Raw genomic sequence first — 13,653 nt, 5'->3', positions numbered from 1 at the left:
AAGTACATCAATAGCAGATTCAACGACTGTTGAATCAGAAGTAGTAACTACCAGTTCAACTGCTGAATCAACTACTGTTGGTGCAGCAATAATTACAACTAGTTCTGTACCTAAACCAACTTCGGTTAAAAGTACATCAATGGCAGATTCAACAACTGTTGAATCAGAATTAGTAACTACCAGTTCAACTGCTGAATCAACTACTGTTGGTGCAACAATGGATACAACTAGTTCTGTAACTAAATCTACTTCGGTTGAAAGTACATCAATAGCAGATTTAACGACTGTTGAATCAGAATTAGTAACTACCAGTTCAACTGCTGAATCAACTACTGTTGATGCAATAATGATTACAACTAGTTCTGTAACAGAATCAACTTCGATTGAAAGTACATCAATGGCAGATTTAACAACTGTTGGATCAGATGATGTAATTACCAGTTCAACTGCTGAATCAACTACTGTTGGTGCAGCAATAATTACAACTAGTTCTGTACCTAAACCAACTTCGGTTAAAAGTACATCAATGGCAGATTCAACAACTGTTGAATCAGAATTAGTAACTACCAGTTCAACTGCTGAATCAACTACTGTTGATGCAACAATGGATACAACTAGTTCTGTAACTAAATCTACTTTGGTTGAAAGTACACCAATGGCAGATTTAACAACTGTTGAATCAGATGATGTAATTACCAGTTCAACTGCTGAATCAACTACTGTTGATGCAACAAAAGCTACAAGTAGTTCTGTACCTGAACCAACTTTTGTTAAAAGTACATCAATAGCAGATTTAACGACTGTTGAATCAGAATTAGTAACTACCAGTTCAACTGCTGAATCAACTACTGTTGATGCAACAATGATTACAACTAGTTCTGTACCTAAACCAACTTCGGTTAAAAGTACATCAATGGCAGATTCAACAACTGTTGAATCAGAATTAGTAACTACCAGTTCAACTGCTGAATCAACTACTGTTGATGCAACAATGATTACAACTAGTTCTGTAACTAAATCTACTTCGGTTGAAAGTACATCAATGGCAAATTTAACAACTGTTGGATCAGAATTAGTAACTACCAGTTCAACTGCTGAATCAACTACTGTTGATGCAACAATGGATACAACTAGTTCTGTACCTGAACCAACTTTTGTTAAAAGTACATCAATAGCAGATTCAACGACTGTTGAATCAGAATTAGTAACTACCAGTTCAACTGCTGAATCAACTACTGTTGATGCAACAATGATTACAACTAGTTCTGTAACAGAATCAACTTCGATTGAAAGTACTTCAATGGCAGATTCAACAACTGTTGGGTCAGAATTAGTAACTACCAGTTCAACTGCTGAATCAACTACTGTTGATGCAACAATGAATACAACTAGTTCTGTAACAGAATCAACTTCGATTGAAAGAACATCAATGGCAGATTTAACAACCATTGGATCAGATGATGTAATTACCAATTTAACTGAGGCATCAACCACTTTTGATGCAACATTGGATACAACTAGTTCTGTAACAGAATCAACTTCGATTGAAAGTACATCAATAGCAGATTCAACGACTGTTGAATCAGAATTAGTAACTACCAGTTCAACTGCTGAATCAACTAATGTTGATGCAACAATGGATACAACTAGTTCTGTAACTAAATCTACTTCGGTTGAAAGTACACCAATGGCAGATTTAACAACTGTTGAATCAGATGATGTAATTACCAGTTCAACTGCTGAATCAACTACCGTTGATGCAACAAAAGCTACAAGTAGTTCTGTACCTAAACCAACTTCTGTTAAAAGTACATCAATAGCAGATTCAACGACTGTTGAATCAGAATTAGTAACTACCAGTTCAACTGCTGAATCAACTACTGTTGATGCAACAATGATTACAACTAGTTCTGTAACAGAATCAACTTCGATTGAAAGTACTTCAATGGCAGATTCAACAACTGTTGGGTCAGAATTAGTAACTACCAGTTCAACTGCTGAATCAACTACTGTTGATGCAACAATGAATACAACTAGTTCTGTAACAGAATCAACTTCGATTGAAAGAACATCAATGGCAGATTTAACAACCATTGGATCAGATGATGTAATTACCAATTTAACTGAGGCATCAACCACTTTTGATGCAACATTGGATACAACTAGTTCTGTAACAGAATCAACTTCGATTGAAAGTACATCAATAGCAGATTCAACGACTGTTGAATCAGAATTAGTAACTACCAGTTCAACTGCTGAATCAACTACTGTTGATGCAACAATGGATACAACTAGTTCTGTAACTAAATCTACTTCGGTTGAAAGTACATCAATGGCAGATTTAACAACTGTTGAATCAGATGATGTAATTACCAGTTCAACTGCAGAATCAACTACCGTTGATGCAACAAAAGCTACAACTAGTTCTGTACCTGAACCAACTTCTGTTAAAAGTACATCAATAGCAGATTCAACGACTGTTGAATCAGAATTAGTAACTACCAGTTCAACTGCTGAATCAACTACTGTTGATGCAACAATGATTACAACTAGTTCTGTAACAGAATCAACTTCGATTGAAAGTATATCAATGGCAGATTCAACAAATGTTGAATCAGAATTAGTAACTACCAGTTCAACTGCTGAATCAACTACTGTTGATGCAACAATGATTACAACTAGTTCTGTAACAGAATCAACTTCGATTGAAAGAACATCAATGGCAGATTTAACAACGATTGGATCAGATGATGTAGTTACCAATTTAACTGAGGCATCAACCACTTTTGATGCAACAATAGATACAACTAGTTCTGTAACAGAATCAACTTCGATTGAAAGTACATCAATAGCAGATTCAACGACTGTTGAATCAGAAGTAGTAACTACCAGTTCAACTGCTGAATCAACTACTGTTGGTGCAGCAATAATTACAACTAGTTCTGTACCTAAACCAACTTCGGTTAAAAGTACATCAATGGCAGATTCAACAACTGTTGAATCAGAATTAGTAACTACCAGTTCAACTGCTGAATCAACTACTGTTGGTGCAACAATGGATACAACTAGTTCTGTAACTAAATCTACTTTGGTTGAAAGTACACCAATGGCAGATTTAACAACTGTTGAATCAGATGATGTAATTACCAGTTCAACTGCTGAATCAACTACCGTTGATGCAACAAAAGCTACAAGTAGTTCTGTACCTAAACCAACTTCTGTTAAAAGTACATCAATAGCAGATTCAACGACTGTTGAATCAGAATTAGTAACTACCAGTTCAACTGCTGAATCAACTACTGTTGATGCAACAATGGATACAACTAGTTCTGTAACTAAATCTACTTCGGTTAAAAGTACATCAATGGCAGATTTAACAACTATTGGATCAGATGATGTAATTACCAGTTCAAATGCTGAATCAACTACTGTTGGTGCAGCAATAATTACAACTAGTTCTGTACCTAAACCAACTTCGGTTAAAAGTACATCAATGGCAGATTCAACAACTGTTGAATCAGAATTAGTAACTACCAGTTCAACTGCTGAGTCAACTACTGTTGATGCAACAATGGATACAACTAGTTCTGTAACTAAATCTACTTCGGTTGAAAGTACATCAATGGCAGATTTAACAACTGTTGGATCAGATGATGTAATTACCAGTTCAACTGCAGAATCAACTACCGTTGATGCAACAAAAGCTACAACTAGTTCTGTACCTGAACCAACTTTTGTTAAAAGTACATCAATAGCAGATTCAACGACTGTTGAATCAGAATTAGTAACTACCAGTTCAACTGCTGAGTCAACTACTGTTGATGCAACAATGATTACAACTAGTTCTGTAACAGAATCAACTTCGATTGAAAGTATATCAATGGCAGATTCAACAAATGTTAGGTCAGAACTAGTAACTACCAGTTCAACCGCTGAATCAACTACTGTTGATGCAACAATGAATACAACTAGTTCTGTAACAGAATCAACTTCTGTTGAAAGTACATCAATGGTAGATTTAACAACTGTTGAAACAGATACTGTAACTATCAGTTTAACTGCTGAATCAACCACTGTTGATTCAACAATAACAACTATTTCTGTACCTAAACCAACTTCGATTGAAAGTACATCAATGGCAGACTTAACGACTTTTGGATCGGATGATGTAATTACCAGTTCAACTGAGGCATCAACTACTCTTGATGCAAAAATGGACACAACTAGTTCTGCAACTGAACCAACTACAGTTGAAAGTACATCAATGGAAGATTTAACAACCGTTGGATCAGATGATGTAATTACCAGTTCAACTGAGGCATCAACTACTGTTGATGCAACAATACCTACAACTAATTCTGCACCTGAACAAACTTCTGTTACAAGTACATCAATAGCAGATTCAACGACTGTTGAATCCAAAATAGTAACTACCAGTTCAACTGCTGAATCAACTACTGTTGGTGCAACAATAATTACAACTAGTTCTGTACCTAAACCAACTTCGGTTAAAAGTACATCAATGGCAGATTCAACAACTGTTGAATCAGAATTAGTAACTACCAGTTCAACTGCTGAATCAACTACTGTTGATGCAACAATGATTACAACTAGTTCTGTAACTAAATCTACTTTGGTTGAAAGCACATCAATGGCAGATTTAACAACTGTTGGATCAGATGATGTAATTACCAGTTCAACTGCTGAATCAACTACCGTTGATGCAACAAAAGCTACAAGTAGTTCTGTACCTGAACCAACTTCTGTTAAAAGTACATCAATAGCAGATTCAACGACTGTTGAATCAGAATTAGTAACTACCAGTTCAACTGCTGAATCAACTACTGTTGATGCAACAATGATTACAACTAGTTCTGTAACTGAATCAACTTCGATTGAAAGTACATCAATGGCAGATTCAACAAATGTTGGGTCAGAACTAGTAACTACCAGTTCAACCGCTGAATCAACTACTGTTGATGCAACAATGAATACAACTAGTTCTGTAACAGAATCAACTTCTGTTGAAAGTACATCAATGGTAGATTTAACAACTGTTGAAACAGATACTGTAACTATCAGTTTAACTGCTGAATCAACCACTGTTGATTCAACAATAACAACTATTTCTGTACCTAAACCAACTTCGATTGAAAGTACATCAATGGCAGACTTAACGACTTTTGGATCGGATGATGTAATTACCAGTTCAACTGAGGCATCAACTACTCTTGATGCAAAAATGGACACAACTAGTTCTGCAACTGAACCAACTACAGTTGAAAGTACATCAATGGAAGATTTAACAACCGTTGGATCAGATGATGTAATTACCAGTTCAACTGAGGCATCAACTACTGTTGATGCAACAATACCTACAACTAATTCTGCACCTGAACAAACTTCTGTTACAAGTACATCAATAGCAGATTCAACGACTGTTGAATCCAAAATAGTAACTACCAGTTCAACTGCTGAATCAACTACTGTTGGTGCAACAATAATTACAACTAGTTCTGTACCTAAACCAACTTCGGTTAAAAGTACATCAATGGCAGATTCAACAACTGTTGAATCAGAATTAGTAACTACCAGTTCAACTGCTGAATCAACTACTGTTGATGCAACAATGATTACAACTAGTTCTGTAACTAAATCTACTTTGGTTGAAAGCACATCAATGGCAGATTTAACAACTGTTGGATCAGATGATGTAATTACCAGTTCAACTGCTGAATCAACTACCGTTGATGCAACAAAAGCTACAAGTAGTTCTGTACCTGAACCAACTTCTGTTAAAAGTACATCAATAGCAGATTCAACGACTGTTGAATCAGAATTAGTAACTACCAGTTCAACTGCTGAATCAACTACTGTTGATGCAACAATGATTACAACTAGTTCTGTAACTGAATCAACTTCGATTGAAAGTACATCAATGGCAGATTCAACAAATGTTGGGTCAGAACTAGTAACTACCAGTTCAACCGCTGAATCAACTACTGTTGATGCAACAATGAATACAACTAGTTCTGTAACAGATTCAGCTTCTGTTGAAAGTACATCAATGGTAGATTTAACAACTGTTGAAACAGATGCTGTAACTATCAGTTTAACTGCTCAATCAACCACTGTTGATTCAACAATAACAACTACTTCTGTACCTAAATCAACTTCGATTGAAAGTACATCAATGGCAGACTTAACAACTGTTGGATCAGATGATGTAATTACCAGTTCAACTGCTGAATCAACTACTGTTGATGCAACAAAAGCTACCACTAGTTCTGTACCTGAACCAACTTCTGCTGAAAGAACATCAAAGTCAGATTCAACAACTGTTAGGTCAGAAGTATTAACTACCAGTTCAACTACACCATCAACTAGTATTGATGCAACGAAAGCTACAACTAGTTCTGTAACGGAACCAACTACAGTTAAAAGTACATCAACTGCAGATTTAACAACCGTTGGATTAGAGGCAGTAACTGCTAGTTCAACTGCAGCACCAATTACTGTTGATGCAACAATAGCTACAACTATTTCTGTGCCTAAACCAACTTCAGTTGAAAGTACATTAATGGCAGATTTAACAACTGTAGGTTCAGAAGTAGTAACCACCGGTTCAACTGTTAAATCAAATACTGTCGATGCAACAAAGGATATAACTAGTTCTGTACCTGAACCAACTTTTGTTGAAAGTACATCAATGGCAGATTCAACAACTGTTGGATTAGAAGTAGTCACTTCCAATTCAACTGCTGAATCAACTAGTGTTGATGCAACAATGGATACAATTAGTTCTGTAACTGAATCATTTTTGGTTAAAAGTACATCAATGGCAGATTCAACAATTGTTAAAACAGATGCAGAAACTATCAGTTCAACTGCAGCATTAACTTCTGTTGGTGCAAGTTCAGTGCCAAGCAGCATCATTTCAAAACTAACAACAATTGGAAGAAGTTCAAGTGCAAATGTTTCCACTATTTATATGGAAGCTTTAATTGAGAGTTTAACTGCAACATCAACAACTGTTGGTTTAACAACAGCTACTACTACTCCTATGGCTACATTAACTTCAATTCAAATTTTGCCAACTGTAGAATCTACCAGTGTTGAAGCAGAAACAATACCTATAAGTACAACTGCAGCACCAGCTACTGATGATGCAGCAACAGCGACAAATATTACTGTGCCTGAATCAATTACAGAAGAAAATATATCAACTGCAGATTTATCAACTATTGGAACAGATGCTGTAGTTACCAGTTCAACTGAGGCATCAACTACTACAACAAGTTCTGTAACACAACCAACTACAGTTAAAAGTACATCAATGGCAGATTTAACAACCGTTGGATCAGATGATGTAATTACCAATTCAACTGAGGCATCAACTACTGTTGATGCAACAATACCTACAACTATTTCTGCACCTGAACAAACTTCTGTTACAAGTACATCAATAGCAGATTCAACGACTGTTGAATCAGAAGTAGTACCTACCAGTTCAACTGCTGAATCAACTACTGTTGATGCGACAATGGATATAACTAGTTCTGTACCTAAACCAACTTCTATTGAAAGTACATCAATGGCAGATTTAACAACTCTTGGATTAAAACTAGTCACTTCCAGTTCCACTGCTGAATCAACTACTGTTGATTCAACAATGGATATAACTAGTTCTGTACCTGAACCAACTTCTGTTGAAAGTACATCAATGGCAGATTTAACAACCGTTGGATCAGATGATGTAATTACCAGTTCAACTGAGGCATCAACTACGGTTGATGCAACAAAAGCTACAACTAGTTCTGCACCTGAACAAACTTCTGTTACAAGTACATCAATAGCAGATTCAACGACTGTTGAATCAGAATTAGTAACTACCAGTTCAACTGCTGAATCAACTACTGTTGATGCAACAATGGATACAACTAGTTCTGTAACTAAATCTACTTCGATTGAAAGTACATCAATGGCAGATTTAACAACTGTTGGATCAGATGATGTAATTACCAGTTCAACTGCAGAATCAACTACCGTTGATGCAACAAAAGCTACAAGTAGTTCTGTACCTAAACCAACTTCTGTTAAAAGTACATCAATAGCAGATTCAACGACTGTTGAATCAGAATTAGTAACTACCAGTTCAACTGCTGAATCAACTACTGTTGATGCAACAAAAGCTACAAGTAGTTCTGTACCTAAACCAACTTCTGTTAAAAGTACATCTATAGCAGATTCAACGACTGTTGAATCAGAAGTAGTACCTACCAGTTCAACTACTGAATCAACTATTGTTGATGCAACAATGATTACAACTAGTTCTGTAACAGAATCAACTTTTGTTGAAAGTACATCCATGGCAGATTCAACAACTGTTGGGTCAGAATTAGTAACTACCAGTTCAACTGCTGAATCAACTACTGTTGATTCAACAATGAATACAACTAGTTCTGTACCTAAACCAACTACAGTTGAAAGTACATCGATAGCAGGTTCAACAACTGTTAGATCAGAATTAGTAACTACCAGTTCAATTACTGAATCAACTATTTTTGATGCAACAATGGATACAACTAGTTCTGTAACTAAATCTACTTCGGTTGAAAGTACATCAATAGCAGATTCAACAACTGTTGGATCAGAATTAGTAAATACCAGTTCAACTGCTAAATCAACTACTGTTGATGCAACAATGGTTACAACTGGTTCTGTAACTAAATCTACTTCGGTTGAAAGTACATCAATGGCAGATTCAACAACTGTTAGATCAGAATTAGTAACTACCAGTTCAACTGCAGAATCAACTACCGTTGATGCAACAAAAGCTACAACTATTTCTGCACCTGAACAAACTTCTGTTAAAAGTACATCAATAGCAGATTCAACGACTGTTGAATCAGAAGTAGTAACTACCAGTTCAACTGCTGAATCAACTACTGTTGGTGCAACAATAATTACAACTAGTTCTGTACCTAAACCAACTTCGGTTAAAAGTACATCAATGGCAGATTCAACAACTGTTAGATCAGAATTAGTAACTACCAGTTCAACCGCTGAATCAACTACTGTTCATGCAACAATGAATACAACTAGTTCTGTAACTAAATCTACTTCGGTTGAAAGTACATCAATAGCAGATTCAACAACTGTTGGATCAGAATTAGTAAATACCAGTTCAACTGCTAAATCAACTACTGTTGATGCAACAATGGTTACAACTGGTTCTGTAACTAAATCTACTTCGGTTGAAAGTACATCAATGGCAGATTTAACAACTGTTGGATCAGATGATGTAATTACCAGTTCAACTGCAGAATCAACTACCGCTGATGCAACAAAAGCTACAACTATTTCTGCACCTGAACAAACTTCTGTTAAAAGTACATCAATAGCAGATTCAACGACTGTTGAATCAGAAGTAGTAACTACCAGTTCAACTGCTGAATCAACTACTGTTAATGCAACAATGGTTACAACTGGTTCTGTAACTAAATCTACTTCGGTTGAAAGTACATCAATGGCAGATTCAACAACTGTTAGATCAGAATTAGTAACTACCAGTTCAATTACTGAATCAACTATTTTTGATGCAACAATGGATACAACTAGTTCTGTAACTAAATCTACTTCGGTTGAAAGTACATCAATAGCAGATTCAAACAACTGTTGGATCAGAATTAGTAAATACCAGTTCAACTGCTAAATCAACTACTGTTGATGCAACAATGGTTACAACTGGTTCTGTAACTAAATCTACTTCGGTTGAAAGTACATCAATGCAGATTTAACAACTGTTGGATCAGATGATGTTATTACCAGTTCAACTGCAGAATCAACTACCGCTGATGCAACAAAAGCTACAACTATTTCTGCACCTGAACAAACTTCTGTTAAAAGTACATCAATAGCAGATTCAACGACTGTTGAATCAGAAGTAGTAACTACCAGTTCAACTGCTGAATCAACTACTGTTGATGCAACAATGGTTACAACTGGTTCTGTAACTAAATCTACTTCGGTTGAAAGTACATCAATGGCAGATTCAACAACTGTTAGATCAGAATTAGTAACTAACAACTGCTGGATCAACTACTGTTGGTGCAACAATAATTGCAACTAGTTCTGTACCTAAACCAACTACAGTTGAAAGTACATCGATAGCAAGTTCAACAACTGTTAGATCAGATTTAGTAACTACCAGTTCAATTACTGAATCAACTATTGTTGATGCAACAATGGATACTAGTTCTGTAACTAAATCTACTTCGGTTGAAAGTACATCAATGGCAGATTCAACAACTGTTGGATCAGAATTAGTAAATACCAGTTTAACTGCTGAAACTACTGTTGATGCAAAAATGATTACAACTAGTTCTGTAACAGAATCTTCGATTGAAAGTAAATCAATGGCAGATTCAACAACTGTTGGGTCAGAATTAGTAACTACCAGTTCAACCGCTGAATCAACTACTGTTGATGCAACAATGAATACAACTAGTTCTGTAACAGAATCAACTTCTGTTGAAAAGTACATCAATGGCGGATTTAACAACTGAACCAGATGCTGTAACTATCAGTTTAACTGCTGAATCAACCACTGTTGATTCAACAAAAACAACTACTTCTGTACCTAAATCAACTTCGATTGAAAAGTACATCAATGGCAGACTTAACGACTTTTGGATCGGATGATGTAATTACCAGTTCAACTGAGGCATCAACTACTCTTGATGCAAAATGGATACAACTAGTTTGGTAACTGAACCAACTACAGTTGAAAAGTACATTAATGGCAGATTCAACAACTGTTGGATTAGAAGTAGTAACTACCAGTTCAACTGCTGAATCAACTACTGTTGATTCAACAATGAATACAACTAGTTCTGTAACTGAACCAACTACAGTTGAAAGTACATTAATGGCAGATTCAACAACTGTTGGATTAGAAGTAGTAACTACCAGTTCAACTGCTGAATCAACTACTGTTGATTCAACAATGAATACAACTATTCTGTAACTGAATCAACTTCGGTTAAAAGTACACCAATGGCAGATACAACAACTGTTGGAGTAGATGATGTAATTACCAGTTCAACTGCTGAATCAACTACCGTTGATGCAAAAATGATTACAACTAGTTCTGTAACAGAATCAACTTCGATTGAAAGTAAATCAATGGCAGATTCAACAACTGTTGGGTCAGAATTAGTAACTACCAGTTCAACCGCTGAATCAACTACTGTTGATGCAACAATGAATACAACTAGTTCTGTAACAGAATCAACTTCTGTTGAAAGTACATCAATGGCGGATTTAACAACTGTTGAACCAGATGCTGTAATCAGTTTAACTGCTGAATCAACCACTGTTGATTCAACAAAAACAACTACTTCTGTACCTAAATCAACTTCGATTGAAAGTACATCAATGGCAGACTTAACGACTTTTGGATCGGATGATGTAATTACCAGTTCAACTGAGGCATCAACTACTCTTGATGCAAAATGGATACAACTAGTTTGGTAACTGAACCAACTACAGTTGAAAGTACATTAATGGCAGATTCAACAACTGTTGGATTAGAAGTAGTAACTACCAGTTCAACTGCTGAATCAACTACTGTTGATTCAACAATGAATACAACTAGTTCTGTAACTGAACCAACTACAGTTGAAAGTACATTAATGGCAGATTCAACAACTGTTGGATTAGAAGTAGTAACTACCAGTTCAACTGCTGAATCAACTACTGTTGATTCAACAATGAATACAACTAGTTCTGTAACTGAATCAACTTCGGTTAAAAGTACACCAATGGCAGATACAACAACTGTTGGAGTAGATGATGTAATTACCAGTTCAACTGCTGAATCAACTACCGTTGATGCAACAAAAGCTACAACTAGTTCTGTACCTGAACCAACTTCTTTCAAAAGTACCTCAATAGCAGATTCAACGACTGTTGAATCAGAATTAGTAACTACCAGTTCAACTGCTGAATCAACTACTGTTGGTTCAACAATAATTACAACTAGTTCTATACCTAAATCTACTTCGGTTGAAAGTACATCAATGGCAGATTTAACAACTGTTAGATCAGAATTAGTAACTACCAGTTCAACTGCTGAATCAACTACTGTTGATGCAACAATGATTACAACTAGTTCTGTAACAGAATCAACTTCAATTGAAAGTACATCAATGGTAGTTTCAACACCTGTTGGGTCAGAATTAGTAACTACCAGTTCAACCGCTGAATCAACTACTGTTGATGCTACAATGAATACAACTAGTTCTGTCACAGAATCAACTTTTGTTGAAAGTACATCGATAGTAGATTTAACAACTGTTGAAACAGATGCTGTAACTATCAGTGTAACTGCTGAATCAACCACTGTTGATTCTACAAAAACAACTACTTCTGTACCTAAACCAACTTCGATTGAAAGTACATCATTGGCAGACTTAACGACTTTTGGATCGGATGATGTAATTACCAGTTCAACTGAGGCATCAACTCTTGATGCAAAAATGGACACAACTAGTTCTGTAACTGAACCAACTACAGTTGAAAGTACATTAATGGCAGATTCAGCAACTGTTGGATTAGAATTAGCAACTACCAGTTCAACTGCTGAATCAACTACTGTTGATGCAACAAAAGCTACCACTAGTTCTGTAACGGAACCAACTACAGTTAAAAGTACATCAACTGCAGATTTAACAACCGTTGGATTAGAGGCAGTAACTGCTAGTTCAACTGCAGCACCAATTACTGTTGATGCAACAATAGCTAACTATTTCTGTGCCTAAACCAACTTCAGTTGAAAGTACATTAATGGCAGATTTAACAACTGTAGGTTCAGAAGTAGTAACCACCGGTTCAACTGCTAAATCAACTACTGTCGATGCAACAATGGATATAACTAGTTCTGTACCTGAACCAACTTCTGTTGAAAGTACATCAATGGTAGATTCAACAACTGTTGGATTAGAAGTAGTCACTTCCAATTCAACTGCTGAATCAACTACTGTTGATGCAACAATGGATACAATTAGTTCTGTAAAACTGAATCATTTTTGGTTAAAAGTACATCAATGGCAGATTCAACAATTATTAAAACAGATGCAGAAACTATCAGTTCAACTGCAGTATTAACTTCTGTTGGTGCAAGCTCAGTGCCCAGCATAATTTCAAAACTAACAACAATTGGAAGAAGTTCAACTGCAAATGTTTCTACTATTTATATGGAAGCTTTAATTGAGAGTTTAACTGCAACATCAACAAACTGTTGGTTTAACAACAGCGACTACTACTCCTGTGGCTACATTATCTTCAATTCAAACTTTTCCAACTGTAGAATCTACCAGTGTTGAAGCAGAACCAATACCTATAAGTTCAACTGCAGCACCAGCTACTGATGATGCAGCAACAGTGACAACTATTACTGTGCCTGAATCAATTTCAGAAGAAAATATAACAACTGCAGATTTAACAACTATTGGGACAGATGCTGTAGTTACCAGTTCAACTGAGGCATCAACTACTACAACAAGTTCTGTAACAGAACAAACTACAGTTAAAAGTACATCAATGGCAGATTTAACAACCGTTGGATCAGATGATGTAATTACCAGTTCA

At 35.9% G+C, this 13,653-nt stretch overlaps 2 protein-coding genes across 7 annotated transcripts in view; both read left to right on the top strand.

Annotated features, from left to right (window-relative positions):
* LOC149732051 (uncharacterized) overlaps nt 1-13,653 on the top strand; it is a 125,472-nt gene that overhangs the window by 37,014 nt on the left and 74,805 nt on the right. The window lies entirely within an intron of this gene.
* On the top strand, nt 10,799-12,824 carry LOC149732054 (uncharacterized). The gene has a single exon (XM_089882176.1). The coding sequence runs from the start codon at nt 11,517-11,519 to the stop codon at nt 12,822-12,824; it is 1,308 nt and encodes a 435-aa protein (XP_089738302.1). The 5' UTR covers nt 10,799-11,516.

The sequence above is a fragment of the Ciona robusta genome, chromosome 8 (genome assembly GCF_009617815.1).
Source record: "Ciona robusta chromosome 8, ASM961781v2".
NCBI classification, from domain to species: Eukaryota; Metazoa; Chordata; class Ascidiacea; order Phlebobranchia; family Cionidae; genus Ciona; species Ciona robusta.
This window is presented reverse-complemented; position numbering and strand designations above follow the sequence as displayed.

Coding starts and splice junctions, on each gene's coding strand:
- LOC149732054 (XM_089882176.1), top strand. CDS start 11,517: ATGGATACAACTAGTTTGGTAACTGAACCAACTACAGTTGAAAGTACA.